This window comes from Rhea americana, unplaced genomic scaffold (genome assembly GCF_003343005.1).
Source record: "Rhea americana isolate MKP2758 unplaced genomic scaffold, rheAme1 scaffold_19, whole genome shotgun sequence".
Classification (NCBI taxonomy): Eukaryota; Metazoa; Chordata; class Aves; order Rheiformes; family Rheidae; genus Rhea; species Rhea americana.
Genome location: NW_028186038.1, coordinates 5,153,576 through 5,168,637, shown reverse-complemented (window position 1 = coordinate 5,168,637; position 15,062 = coordinate 5,153,576). Strand labels below are relative to the sequence as shown.

Below are 15,062 nucleotides of genomic sequence, written 5' to 3'. Positions count from 1 at the left end.
TTTTTCAGGGTTACAAAAATGGCTTCTGCTGTTCTTTATCCCCATTTTTGAACAAGAAAATTCCTTTGGCCACAATARTGGAACAGGGGTTTTGATTTGTTCTTCTAAGAGTATAAACTGCTTGGCTTGAGAAGACTAGATCTACCCAGTGTTTTGACACTGAATTTCTTTGTGACTATGGATAGCCCACAGTCACACACCCTGCAAAAACATAACCATAAGGGTAGTTAGGTCAGGGTGGACAAATCAGAGTAGGTAACTCACAAGCATTACAGCTTCTGCCCCAAGGCTGAACTACTATCACATTATTATTATGTTCCAGCCCTACTGGCACAAGAGCTAACACTGATTGACATGACAGAAGCTGGACACCTCAGATGTCCAGATGCAATTGATCCCCCAGCCTGTCTACAGAGAACTGGGACTCTCATGAGTTGTTACTTCCCCATTAGAAATCRGCTCAAGACTTCCCTCCTCACTTGGTTTGTGTCTGGGGCTCTCAAGCAGGTGAAGAGTTTCAGTTGTGCTCATGGAGCCTGCAGAATTGGCCATCTGTAATTAATATGTGTCAAGTTCTTTAAAGATGTGAAAGACTGCAAAAATACTGAACATTTTTATTTATCTGCAGAATCTCTGCAGAATAATAAAGCTGCAGATTGGTATCTGCAGCATAAGCCTTCATCCCTCAGCTTGCTTGTACAAAGTAGTCTTGCCTAAGACAAGCAATCTGTGGTAAGTGGTGCTGCAATCTTTTCCCTCAAAGCTTGCGGTCTCTGCCAGAGTATCACATATCTGAACTCTGTCAACTTGAAAAGGTAATACCAACAAGCTCGAAATAACTTAGTAATGCAAGGTACCATAAGTAGGATATATAGCTTAATATTGTAGTGAGTCATGTCAGGCAATGAAATACTGAACATATAAATAACAGAGAGAGTTAGATAGTCTAAGTAGTTTATGTTACATCCTAAGGACTGTTCTTTTCAGGATTAGAAACAAAATTCATACCTTTCTATATCAGTAGGAATGCTATTTGATAGTACTTCAGAGAACCTGTTTGCAATCAAACCAACCCCAAAACATGCCTTTTGGAATGCATCTAATATTATCTTCCTGTCATCTTCCTTCTCTCTCAATCATCCTCCTGAATTGGAAGAACATATATAATAAATCTTTACATCTATCACGTCTTAAATGAGATTGCAGATACTGACATAAGCCTACCTTGGTGTACCACAAATCCACAATCAGGGTCATGAGCAACTTGCATTAAAATTTCTTCCACGTCTCTGTTTTTTCCAGGGGGGTCTACCAGAGAAGTTATCTTTTGCTGTAGAGTCCTTGGCAAAGCCATTAGTTGTGTGAATTGACCTTCTGGACTTTTATCAATCTGAGTTTTACAAAAGATAAGACAGTAAGAGCACACAGTGTTAGCAAAAACCATTTTCTTCTCACAGAGGTCACAAAAGTCTTTTGGCTACCTTTGGTCTACGATAAAGCTTTGGGAGCTGCATATCTCAAAATCCACTATTTCACATGCAAAAGTCACTGACAACAATAATGAAAGCTCCTCATGCACTGGAAAAGGCTCAGTTCTGAATCTGAAGAATGACCCAACGGAAAGTTGCTGTTTCTTATCCAGGGAAGATTCAGTATACACAACATCTTGCTGCCTCTGTAAGCAAATTATCATGGAAATTGTACCATTTCTGTTCTGTTCAATTTCCTTTGAAAATATAAGTACATTATAATGAAAAAAGTGGTCCCAAAAGACCACTTATCTCAGTGTTTCTTCTGCTGAATATAATCATACTATATATCCAGTACGTATGCATTTAAAGTTTAGTTTGAAAAACATTTTTTCTGCTGTAAACTTAAACCACATCTGGTTTGAATAATTTGAAAGAAACATTTATTCCAAGTTTTCCAGTCTAAACCAGAAATTCAATGACCCTTTTCTGAATACAATGATACCAACATGTGGGTCTCTACACATTTACACAAAACGTGAGCAACAAGTACTGAAAGAAAGCATAATGGAGCAGATCTCTCCAAATCAGAGGAAAATATTAAGAACTAGATTCCTCCCACACAACCTTTTAGAAATTTCATGGAAACATCAGACAGGATTCTAGTTGCCCTATACTCCCTCTAGTCAATGGGGAGAAAATGATATCCAGATGAATCACCCACTGAATACACGCGGAGCTGACAATGAGCAGGCTCCTAACATTATGTGGGAGGAATCCACGCCTAAGCCAGAACTGTAAAGTTTAGTGTCTGCCTTCAATTGTTTTTGAGGAATCTATCTAAATCTATCTAAAGATTTTTCTTCTGTAATTATGAAGACACACACTTTGGGTGGGGGGTTGCTATTCTGTGTTAAACAGTACTCCAGATAGTTGTCCTTCAATCCAAGGAATGAAAGCAAATATCCACAGCAAGGTGTAAAGAATAAAGTATTAAATCACTTTGCTCAAAATTAAAACAATAGCATTTAGTCAACCACTTCAGTGATTAACATGGAATTGCAAACAGATTTATTATCCCACAACATATTTATATTATGCTACTAGGTTTTACATACATGTAAGGTAACAGAGTGTTATTCTAACTAGTTATCTTCTTGGGGACAGTATCATCAGTTATGTTCAAGATTCATTTAAAATACTTTTACCATTAAGGAGTTCACAAGCCTGATAAGAAAACTGGTAAGCCTGATAAAACTGATAGAAAATACACAGACAGCTGCAATATAACATTGACTTGCTCATACTGTACTCCAAAGTGCTGTGGTAGAACTATTCCCATACTCAAGCTCGCTTACATTTAAAACAATTTATGAGATAATTAACAGAGTGCCCTGAGAATAAAGAGACAATGCATGCTATCTGTAACTTAGTATTGAAATGTATGCCACAGTTTAATATTTGCCCAAGTACATGCATACTACAATAAAAAAAGAAAAATTGCTATTGGACCTCTGAGATGCAGCACCCCTAATTGCTATTTTTCATTTATACCTTATGCCACAGAAATGGAACTCAGGGCACCATCTATCTTGGACATCTGTTTCCTGAACGCTAGGAACATTATTTATTGAGTATGAGTATTTAAATACAACGTCAGAATTTCATTTGAGCTTAGTCAACTGAAATTTATAACTAGCACTCTAGGTTTTGTTAGACATGCAGTTTTTGGTTGCAGAAAGTTGCACCTCTAAGTTATGGCCTAATCTTTTTAACACTAAATGAAAGTTTGTGCTTCACTTCCTATGCTGTTGTTTCCATATGGTAGTCATTAAGTCACACATTTTAAAATTATCTTCCCTTACTTCCTCGCTAGGGCTCTATTCCTATGGCCATTCTCAAAGAAAATGAACACTAGTTATCACACAGGCAGAAACTGATATTTAGGGCAAGTTTTCAGGTTGCATATTTAACTAAGCAATATAAAAATAACAAATAGCAGGAATATTAACTACAACTTCTCATGYTGGCATATGGCATAATTCTTCCTTTTGTCTATGTCATAAAATACTTCCACTTGTTTGTTTTAGAAATGTATTGAAGAAAACCACTTGCCTCTAACCTTCCCAGATGGTGCTTATATACCACTTGAGGGCAGTCCTGTAATATGTTACTGTACAGCTTCTGAAAATGAGGAACACTAGGTTTCACTATGTTCTGCACCTTTGATTTGTCTTCTCCTATTATCATTCTGAAATCACCTAGAAAAATAAAGAAAACTAGTTAATTCACTAGGTAAAAATTGAAAACAAAGCAGGAGAATATAACAGAAACCTAGATGGTACAAAGCTGCCATTTACAACTCTATTCTCCAATCATACCTATGCCTATGTATTCCACAATAAGGTTCACTTAATAGTAAAAAATTCAACTATTCAAATACCTTTGAGCACAGAAAATAAGGTTCAGAACTGTGATGCAGCCTCTGCTATGTTGTAATAGCATCAGCTCACATATACCACAGACATATCCACATTTTCACTTGGACAAGAAAAAATTCAGCCGCCACATCCAGCCTTGAAAGCAGGAAAATGATCATACACCACTTTGAATAGGTTACCAAACAGTATTTGGTTGACTAGCCACAGTAATTTTTATCCAGAAGCAAACAACCTTTAATTCGCTAAGCTGAAAGAAAATAACTTGCATTGTCTCTGCATTTCAAGGACAATACTTGAAGCACAGCTCACAGCTCTCGTGGTCAGATCGCAAGGTCACAATTCCCTCTTAGTTGAGCACTTCGTTAGTAGTTTCAAAAAACAACTTATTTCTACACCAGTATTACTTCAGTTACCCTCACACTTCCTTTCCTGATACCTGACTGAAAAGTTTCACAAAGTATCAGTGAAAAAAGACAGTCTGCAACACAGCAATTAGCTAACTGTATCAGATACTACCCTGCTTCCAGAATCACCAAACAGTACTTAGAGGCTCAGGGCAGCACAGATCAATAAGTATCTTGAATCAATTCATTTCACCACCTCCCACATCCAGGAGACAAATGTTGTTGTAAGGTGGCAAATTACTGGTATCAATTTAGTTTACTTCAAAACAACCTAACGAGCAAAATTAACAAACTCTTCCTGTGCAAGTAGCACTGTTGCACTGCTCTCAAGATTTATATATAAAAAAGGGATAAATATTTTCAAAATCATGAAAGACTCTTTTCAGCAGTTATGTTCCAAGGAGACCGATTAAAGAAATGCATAAAATCAATTTTATCTACAGGTATTCCCCTTGAAAAGTTTAAGTCTTACCAGAATGGATGCAAAATAAAATATCCACAACTACATCACGGACAGACCTTTTCTTTAACATTTCTAACTGGAAGGCTTACTGCTTAAGCTTTATTCATGCACAAAAGCCAATTTCAACATCTTACAGCACGGTAACTGATCTCTCACTTTTATAGTTAATAACATTGTTTCAAACGATACATATAAAATATCTCCTTCACTTGTGATCAATGAGAGTATCATGACATTCCTAGGCAGATTTCAGGCAGACAAATACATAGCCATGTAGCAAACATGCCTGGCTAGCAACTTGTGGCTATCACACTATTACTGCCCTCTCTATCATCACCCTCAAATAGCTAATGATTCAGGTAAAAAGCGGTTAAATTTGGAGGTGGGGAATATTTCAATTCGTAGAATCTTAGGAGCATCCCARGCATATTCCGCTAATATTCTGCATGAATGCACTAATATTGCATCTGCATGAATATTGCATTCTACATGAATGTACTAATATTCTGCATGAATGCAGAGCAGACTGCAAGAACATCTAACTACAGAAAGAGTACAACACAATGAGCAGTAAGACTTGTTAGCGAAACCAAGTTGCAGCCTGTAAAACTCCACTTACATTTCTTTTTTAAGACAAGGCACACACTTCCAGGGTAAGAAAACAACAAAAAAGAAGTTTGGGGGCTTAGTCCTTCCTAGCTATTAATTCTTGCATTTTGATATAAGCAAGAAAGTCTATATGAAGTATGACTCAGACCACACATTTATAGTGACTTCACTATGGATATCAGCATTAAATACTAATATTTAGTTACACAACAATAACCAATTCTGCTGTAAGAATAGTGTAGAGTCATTTGGAATAATTTCTTTCTTTCTTTGGGTTCAGTTTTTTTTTTTTTTTTTTTTTTTTTTTTTTTTTTTTTTTTTTTTTTTTTTTTTTTTTTGCTCCTTTTATATCTAAAGAAAGGAAGAAATTCTTTCCCCCTCCCCAAAAAAAGTCAAACAACCACCAGTAGATAAGCGGTAAATATACATTGAAGAATCATAATTTGGACCTTTCATTCAACTAAATGACCTTAACCACAGCACATGTAAAAAGTAAGAGGTAACAAATCATTAGTCTGACTATGGGATGAATTAATATTACACAACAAGAATGTAAAGAATTTCTTAACACTTCTGAACTGTTAGAAATAAAATACAATCCATAAAAATATAAACAAAAAGTTATGACTTGACCATATTCAATCAATCATCAACACTCAGTTGTTTGCAATACAAGTGGGTATAAGAAAGGTTTATATCTATCTATTCTTATTTTCTATGAACAAGCAGAATTACTGTTTTCAAGATACTGTAACGCCATAGTAAATACAGTTATTGTAGCATGCAATTCTGTAGGCCAAAAACAAGACAGCAGAAGCTCGTCTTCGGTGAAATTCACGAAAAAAAAGTCGAACTGAAGTGCAGAATCAAGTTCCTTACCGCATTAGAGTATATTAACAGGCAGTGTTACTATGCTTTCCTATGCATTAAACTTCCTACTATTTCAGTTTTGTACATGTGGTACAACACCTCCAACTATAGCTTTACCCCTCAGACACTTTAAATACCATATACTAACCAGAATAGGAGAGTCCTGCAATTTGCATATAGAGGTCTTCTTCAGAGAAACTTTCTGGTAACATGAGAAAGGCTGCTGTGACTGCGCTCTTCAGATTGCTAACAAGAGCAGCTTGCAGCTTGCCATTCTCATTTTGTGTCAATATTTTCACCTGAAAAAAATCATAGTAGTTAGAAGTAAGACTTCAGGAAAGTACTACTGAAGATAGAGCTAGAAATGTTACTCAATCCAACATAAAAAACAAAAAAAATTAAGATTATTTCCTATCATTATGTTACAATAAAAATCAGACCATCTACCCATCTACTTTTTTTTTTTTTTTAAACACAGTGGAAACCAACAACACCTTTTAAGAATTAACAGACTGCTACAAAAGGCTATTTTTATAAACAAATACAGAGATGTTATAAGCAACAGTCATTATCTAACCTCTGAAGAGTTATTCATCTTTTCATATTTATAAATTTAGGATTAATCAAAATAGGAACTCTGAATGCWTCAACAGAAACATTTCACATGTGTTTAGGCAATATGAAAAAAAGTAAGTCCACTACCATACTGAAAGAGAATGGAAAAAAAAAAAAAAACCAGCGAAAGAAGGAGCTTTTCCTATTTATCTTCATTCTAACTTCCCTGCCCCCCTCCTTTTAATAGAATATAGTAATCTAGAACATAAAAATGTACTGGAGTAAAACACAGCTCTTAAGAACTTCATGCAGAAAGCTATTATTACAGAACATTAGACTGATAAAGCCAGTCTGGTTTGTAAGATGGCTAACTATGCTATTTCAGAAATGATTCTCCAAAGAACACTTTTGAACTCCGATTGTGAGTTTCTATTCTTTTTAAATGTTCTAGCTGGCAATACTGTCTTGCTTTACCTATAAAAAGTAGGTTCTTAATACTTGTTTACTCTGAATTACCTCAAAACTAAAGTTCTGCTGGCAGTTACCAACAAATGCATCCAACTCTTGTTCTCAACAAAGAAACTCAGGAGTGTGCAAATGAACTGCATTTCTCTGAAGCTCTGGCCCCATATCTACCTGAAACAGCTAAGGCATCTTATCAAGAAACAGTTTTTCATTGAGAATGTGAACACTTATAAATGAAAGGAAAAAAAATTGAACCTAGATTCAATAAGGAACACAAGGGAATCAGATACAGGTGCGACACAAAACTCTTGCAGAAAGAACATCAACAAAGCAACGTCATTGTTGACTRTTAATATATTCAGAGCTTAATCTTTAATTAGAATTAAGTATTTAAGAGTAATAACACTAGAACAGTAACACAATTTGATTTGCTGGTAAATATAACAGCATACAGGCTGCTCTTTTCACTCCTTCTGCACTGAAGCTTGGTTTTGTCTACCATCAAATCTATGTAAAACTCTGGAATGGGTCCTGAGTGCATTTCTTTAAAATGTTTCTCTTTTTTGTTTTTCATTTTAAAAATATGACTTAATTTCACAAATGAACATTCAAAAATTCCTCCCAACTCTTCTGCACAYTACTTTGTATTTTCTAGCATTAAAACGGAAGACACTTATCAAGCACATTAAGCTACAATAATTTTATCTGCCACAGAACCTGGAGTAAATCTGACTCCCTCAAAAACCATCAAAAATTGAATGCATACAGACTTGTTTAAATAAGAGCCAATAAACAACATATGCAGATTATGAGAATAAAATAATAATTAAAATCTCATCAACTAATTCCACTGTTTGCATTTTCATAGCTTGCTGCTACAAGGAAACCATAATGAAAGACTCGATGGAAAAAGTCTGTGGCACCTCAAGCAATAGCTCAAACTGCTATACCTGAGGCTAGCCTTGGAAATAGGAGTATACGTGGGACACGTTCTAAAACACCAGAGCAAAAGCTTTTTAAAATGTGAAACTCAGAAATGCTATTCCTCCTCATGGAGGACTTAAAGACTTGCTTTTGTGAAGTGAAGGGAATAATCTCCTTTGCTGAAAATACTCCCTAACATCAGGAAGCTCAACATAATTTCAAAGGGAAACAATACTCTGGCTTCAGAATTTAAATGTATGGAACACTGCAGTAGTGATGCTATTTATGAAGAAATTTCCAACAATTCAGACAGCTAGACAGCTCCCAGGAAAACAGAGTATAACATTAAGCACTCAAGCATGACAAGAATGAGTATTGATTCTTGCTGTGGTAAGTCTGAAATAACCTCAAAGTAAATGAAGGCTTTTTCACAGGACAGAGAACTTAAGACCATAAATATTTACTGTACCGCATTATATGAGATGGAAAAAAGAGCACAGCTTGCYCTGGTTTTACAGTATACATAAAATTCATCCAGCTAACACTATACCCGAGATTTTAAAATTAAATTTCATAAATAAGCATGACTCCCAAGTAGGACATGCACTACTTCCACCGCTAGAAAATCTGTACACAAGAAACTACAAGTGTAGTTGTGTACAGAAAGATACTTACAGCCAATCAAGAAGAAAATCTCATTACAGAACTAAAAGGTTTCAAAAGCACTATTACAGTTTGCCATTAAGCCACATCAGCACTCTGCTAAATATCACACAAGTAAATGAATCCTCTTTCAAAAAAAAWTTTTTTTATTTATTTGGACAATGAAGAAACAAGTGTTCTGCCACTCTTTCATGCGAATTTTTATAATGCAAATATAATTTTGTAATTTTTATAATGTAAATATATCCAGCTCTCAAGATCACTCTAAGTTCAAGATCCTTTTAAATACTGTTCATATCCCTCCCTCTCTCTCAGCTCACTTTCAATTCATCAAACACTCCCTTCTTTTAATAGTTTCTCCAGGACAACAGTAAATACAACTGCTTATACTAAGCCAATATTGCATGCAACATTTAACAAAAATTTAGTAGCTCTTCAGATGCTTTTTAACATCTTCTTCCTCTCTGAAAAGATAGTTGACACTTGTGCTTGCTTCCCCCTTCAGGAATCTTGTCAATTTTAGAGAATTTACAACTAATTTTATTCAATTTTTCAATACAGGTAGATGGGCATTTAGCAAATTGACATTACAGATTTCATTTGGGACAAAAAGCCAATAAACTTCTAACACACAAGCTTGGGAACAAAATTTAGCATTTCTAAATAGCAACTGCAAACTCCATATATTCTGCCAAACATTCTGGAAAGACTACTTGGTCAAGGCAACCAGTTTATAACAGAAACAAAACTCTCTCTGAAAATTATGCCACTATTTCCAAGTCAGAGCAAATGTTTCAGCTCATGTGCTAGAATAGCTTAGATAGCTTTCACTCGTAGAGTGACAGCTTCATAATGGAACAACAGCAAGGCGCTCAGCTCTTCCTCCTCCACACAAGAGCAAGAAGGAAATTCGCAGATAAATTATCAAACAATATTAATCTGGCTCCAGTCAACTGTGTCCAGAACTATCACAAATAGCAAACCATACATAAGAGATTATAATGTATTAGAAGAAAAAAAGAAAAAAAAAGGAAAAGAAAAAAACCCACTCTCCTCCAAAAAACGAGGAGATMAWWAMWGTAMAWWWWWAGAAGGAGGGMAAAAAAAGTTAAAAAAAAAAAAAAAAAAAAAAAGCTTTTACCACCACTTACAAAGTATATATCAAAACATCAAATCAGAAGTGAAACCAAAATCAGTAAAAATTTGAATCCTATAGAACATACCCAAACGAATTATTTGGTCATAGTTGCAAATACAGCATAACTTTTAAAAATTCCAGTTAAACGATTTTTGCAGATTATTCTACAGAAAGAGACAGTTAAAAGATTTACCCAGTAATCTTTTGGTCAAATTCTAGCTTAAGTCCTGCAATCTGTATTCAATCTAAATTCCTTTGAGCTTTATGAAAATAACTTGGACTGATTAGTTCTTTTATCTATTAAGCACATATGCATGAGGATATCTCTGGCTGTCTTGTTAGTGTCCAAACAAAATTCCAATTTCTCCCTTATTGTGCAAGTATGCATTCCCTGAATTTCATCAGAAACCATGAAGTACAATTTATAAACATTGAAAAGATTAAAAATTCTACAATAAATCAAAGCAACAGCAAGTATAGTTACACTGAAAAAAAAAAWCAGTCTTTGTAGTTAATGTGAAATTCAAAATTCTTCTTTCAGTTATTTTTCCTGAATGTATTAGGTTTCATTCTTCATGAAGATAATGGCTGTTGTAGCCTATTTCATGCCATAAGTCACTGAAGATAGGGGAAAAGGTACAGTAGTGCTGAGACAATCTATTTAAACTCACACCTCAAATTTTTAGTCAAAAGAATGATTAACTTATATTTTGTTTTAAGGCTTGAACTGAATTATCCCTCCCAAGAAAATTTAACCTATCTCTGCTGCCATCTGCAGAAAGCACACTGAATCACCGCACTTAGCAGGGAGCACAGATTTCACATTTTGTGCAACACAAACATGGAGAAAAAAAAAAGTCCAACTTTCTTAGCACATGATGTCGCCAACTACGCATACATTAACACAATGAACTAGACAATAACTGCATAGTAAAGCAGTTTTCATCTTTAATGATATTAAAGACTCACTTCATAATTGTATTGAATTTTAGCAACTCCTGTAACGTGTTATAAAAGGTGAATATCATTTTTTAAAGTTAAAGAGACTTTAACTTAGTACAGTCCAGATATTCAAGACGCAACATGGCCAGAAAACTATGGTTAATACATCTAACTTTAGGTTTTTGACATAACACGGAATACACTTAAGTTTTACATTCGCTTTCCTTCTGAGAGATTATGCCTCTATCAGAGCTACAGCCCTAAATCAGGGCAGGAGATTTGCTCAGTGCTGACTCAAACCACTACTATTTTCCATCCTTCCTCCATTTTAAAGATAGATAATTGAACAGACTAACAGTTACCGGTTTTTGTAGGCGTCCAGCAACATAGAGGGTTTTCCAGTGAAATAAGTCATCAATCAGGGCATCAGTGCTAATTACACCATATTTTATCACCTGAAAAGGCAAAATAAAGAGTTTAGAACAACCTGAGAGTTGCACTGTTTTTATTTTCTGGAACTTACTATATATATCATTAATGCTAAAGAACATACCCCTCCAATTAAAAACTGGAGCAAAAAATGAAACATTTTAATGATGATTACATTTAGTTTCTCTAACAACTTTTCCTTCTATAGGTGTTCAAAATTTTCTTTCCAATACACCTCAGCCACAAAAAGTCTCTTTGATAACACTCAAAGAACTGCCCAAGCATTACATAAACAATGAAAAGAGCTCCATAAGTGACAAAGCTGCATAGCATGTTTGGTTTTCTGCCCCCCCGCCCCCCCTTTTTTTTTTGTCTTGTACCAAGTAAAAGTAACGGGAAAAAGCAAGGATATAACATAAAAAGTAGAGATAAAACTATTTACTAGAGAAGCATTATATTCAACAGCAGCACAGATAGCAGTATTGCTTAAAACAGGAAAACTTTTAGTTAAGAGTTCCAAAAGTAAACTAGAATTTTAAAGAAAATCAGCATATGGACATCTCATGGAATGCAAAAGGTAACAAAACACTACTTCCTTGCAATTATTTTCAGAAAAGCAGAATGAGAAGATACACAGAGTCCTCTAACATTCTTTGGCGGGGGGTGGGGGGAGGTAGGGGGAGAAGAAACCCACACTTCCAGCAAAGTCATCCCAGGATCAATCAATAAAGGAAAGGATTTTAAAATCCCAAAGAAATCTCTAAGAAATCTGAACATTAAAATACAACTCCTCATGAAAAATATTTTTGAAAGGTTTTAAYCAGATCTGTATCAGCAAAATATTGCAAGAGATGGAATAATTCACAGTATTTTTGTGAAACCAAAAAAAAAAGAAAGAAAGAAAACCCAAAAAATTATTTATCTGGGAGAGTTAAAGTAAACAAATAACCATAAATATGCAGGGGTTGTTTATATTGGGGGCAAGGGTTCAGTGAACTTTTGCTGCTGCCCTTCAGCATTAGAAAATAACTTGTGATTTTGCAATTCAATTTACACAACTGGAAAAAAGATTAATTCTTATTGTTTTGCTAGCAGTCCGCAGATCCCAGGTTTCCAAAGAGCATCACCAGATCAAGCCAGCCAACTGTACAACCCAGGACTGTGATATGAATGGATCATTGTAACATGAAATAAAGGCATTCTGAGAGCCAAAAAATAACAGATTTTGTAACAAAGATCATTATATTGATCCTCAAAACCAAATTCAAAATCATTTTTTACGTAAAGAGAACAAGGTTTAAATCCCAAATTCTTTCCTCATTCAGCTGCCTTTTAAACAAAACAGTGAGCACACAAATAGGCTCCTGCATCTAGCTCTCCAATCCGACATCAAGAATTCTGACACATATCCAAAGTTATTGAAACCATATGTGCCCTGAGAAACTTCAGTTAGGTATATATTATTCAAATGTCATTTTCCCTCTGACTGTACTTCAATTTCCTATTTTTCTTAAAGGATCTTGCTTTTTTTATGTACAGTTATTACCACACGCCAAAAATTACTCAAATCAGCACCAGAAAATACAGATACAGCCTCCCCTCTCCAGACTCCTATCTGCCTTCCTCCTACCAAATACTGTCTAGATATGGACATAGAAACTAGACAGTAAGACTTGCCTGGAATTATTAATTATACCCAAAACTTCACAGGCCAAGGTGTCAGCCATTAAGTAACACATGTCAAATAAAATTTGCTATGTTAAATATTTGTGTTTTATGTCAAACATATGTAGAATGCACCTTACTATTACAATGTGTTCAACTATTGAATTTACATCTATGTTTCTTCACAGACAGAAATAGTGAAAAACTTTAGAACGATCAAAATTAGCAGACCGCAAGGGATAAGGAAAGTAAGTTAAGTTTTGGAGGTGCTTTGGTTGTAAATTCCAAACATCATCATTTTTTAAATACCACTGCAGCTGGTCTGTTTGCTTAATAATTAGTGCGCTGCTTACGAAAGTCTGAAATGTGAATATTGAACATACCACTTGCTAAGGATAAACTACAATAAGCAAGATGTGTTTCTTGCACAGAAGTCCACTTTAAACTAATCATTTCAATACCTTACACAAACACATTTAATTTATTCAAATTTATACTTACCCTACCATTACACGGCACTAAAGTATTGTAGTAAATCCCTGCTCCATAGCTCTGTATATTACTTATCTGTTTTGGCCCAAAAACTTTTAGGAAGGAATAATGACTCCTGTTCTTTAACAAGTTCATCATATGCCACGTAACTGAATCATCAACAGCAAACACGAAGTCCAACATGTTGTTCTATGGATACAAACAAAAATAATTACTTATATGTCAGGATGCAACCAATGATCATAATTTATTCTACTGTTCACATAATACCCAACTCCAGGCTAATCACTGTTTATACAATTAAAGGAAAAGTACATGTATTAGTATCAAGCATAATTTAAAGGTTTTGACAGAAATGTATGTTTTCTGATCCAGAATCTTCCTGTCCTAGTTCCATGACCAGTCTTCCACCCTCTGAAACAAATGGGAATAGGTCACAACATCTCAGCTGTCCTAGGTCACAGCTCAACACTACAGCTTAAACTGTCAGCCAAGAGGACTTTTGCTAATACACAAGGCCATAGACTGGCAGGAGATGCGGGCAGGTTCTCTTCAGGAAGCTCTACCTGAGAAAACAGCATTAGTACAACAAACAACTGGGAGAACTGGTATCTTCTGTGAATCCAACAGAACCCGTAAGCATACAAAGCAGTTGTCTCCTGGGTGCTTTTTTTGTTCGGAAATTCACAGAAATATGCATAAAGTTACCAACCTGGTAGCAAAAAAAAAAAAAGTATTAACTTAGTTTTGTCAACAATACAGTCTGCAATACAAACTCTAGAGGTTTGTCATGTAAAACAATGTTCTTCAAAAAAAAAAAAAACAGTCAAGAGGCACAAGTCCGAAGTTTCTAACTATACCTATAATACTATAATAACCTAATATTTGGGAGGCTATTATTTAAAACTCTTCCGGCCCAGCTCTCTTCACAGATTGCTAAGGCCAGGCTGTGTTTTGCCTAATCAACTAATGCCACTAACGAGACAGTTCATTAACTATCTCTGCAGATCTTCAAGGCCCGCCTGGATGCAACCCTGTCTACCATTCTCGACGTGACCCTGCTGAGCGGGGAGGCTGGACTAGATGATCTCCAGAGGTCCCTGCCAGCCTTACCGATTCTATGGTTCCACCTACCTCTTCTCCCCGCTCTTGGTGCCAGAACGAAACCCTGCGATAACTGCGGCGCTCCGGCCCTCTCCTTTGCAGGGAAGAAACCGAAACGCACGGAGGGAGGCGGCAAGGAGCAGGCGGGCCCTGAGCGAGCAGCTCGGCTGCTGGTCCGACTGGGAACAGCGACAACAGGCTCCGCCGCGGGCACCCGCGCTGCCGCGGGCGAGGCGGGCCGGGCCGGGCCGGCGGTGCTGAAGCCCCAGCGCTGCCCCGCAGGCCTCGCGGCGCCCCCTCCCCACAGCGCCTCACGCAGCTTTGCCTTTTCACGAGGGAAACACATAAATAAATAGGGGCAGAAGCAGCAGTTCAGCGCTGGCGGCAGGGGCGGGTGAAGCGCTTCGCCGCTCCCCCCCCCCCCCCCCC

The 15,062-nt window shown here is 36.2% G+C and overlaps 1 protein-coding gene across 1 annotated transcript in view; it reads right to left on the bottom strand.

Moving 5' to 3' along the window:
* The window catches only part of TAMM41 (TAM41 mitochondrial translocator assembly and maintenance homolog), a 64,852-nt gene that overhangs the window by 10,759 nt on the left and 39,031 nt on the right, over window positions 1-15,062 (bottom strand). The window contains exons 2-7 of the mRNA XM_085302562.1: window positions 14,664-14,958; window positions 13,539-13,718; window positions 11,306-11,398; window positions 6,405-6,555; window positions 3,585-3,730; window positions 1,225-1,390 (exon numbers count right to left, since the gene is read on the bottom strand). Of these exons, the coding sequence (XP_085158688.1) occupies window positions 1,225-1,390; window positions 3,585-3,730; window positions 6,405-6,555; window positions 11,306-11,398; window positions 13,539-13,718; window positions 14,664-14,958 (1,031 nt within the window). The remainder of the gene's footprint in view (window positions 1-1,224; window positions 1,391-3,584; window positions 3,731-6,404; window positions 6,556-11,305; window positions 11,399-13,538; window positions 13,719-14,663; window positions 14,959-15,062) is intronic.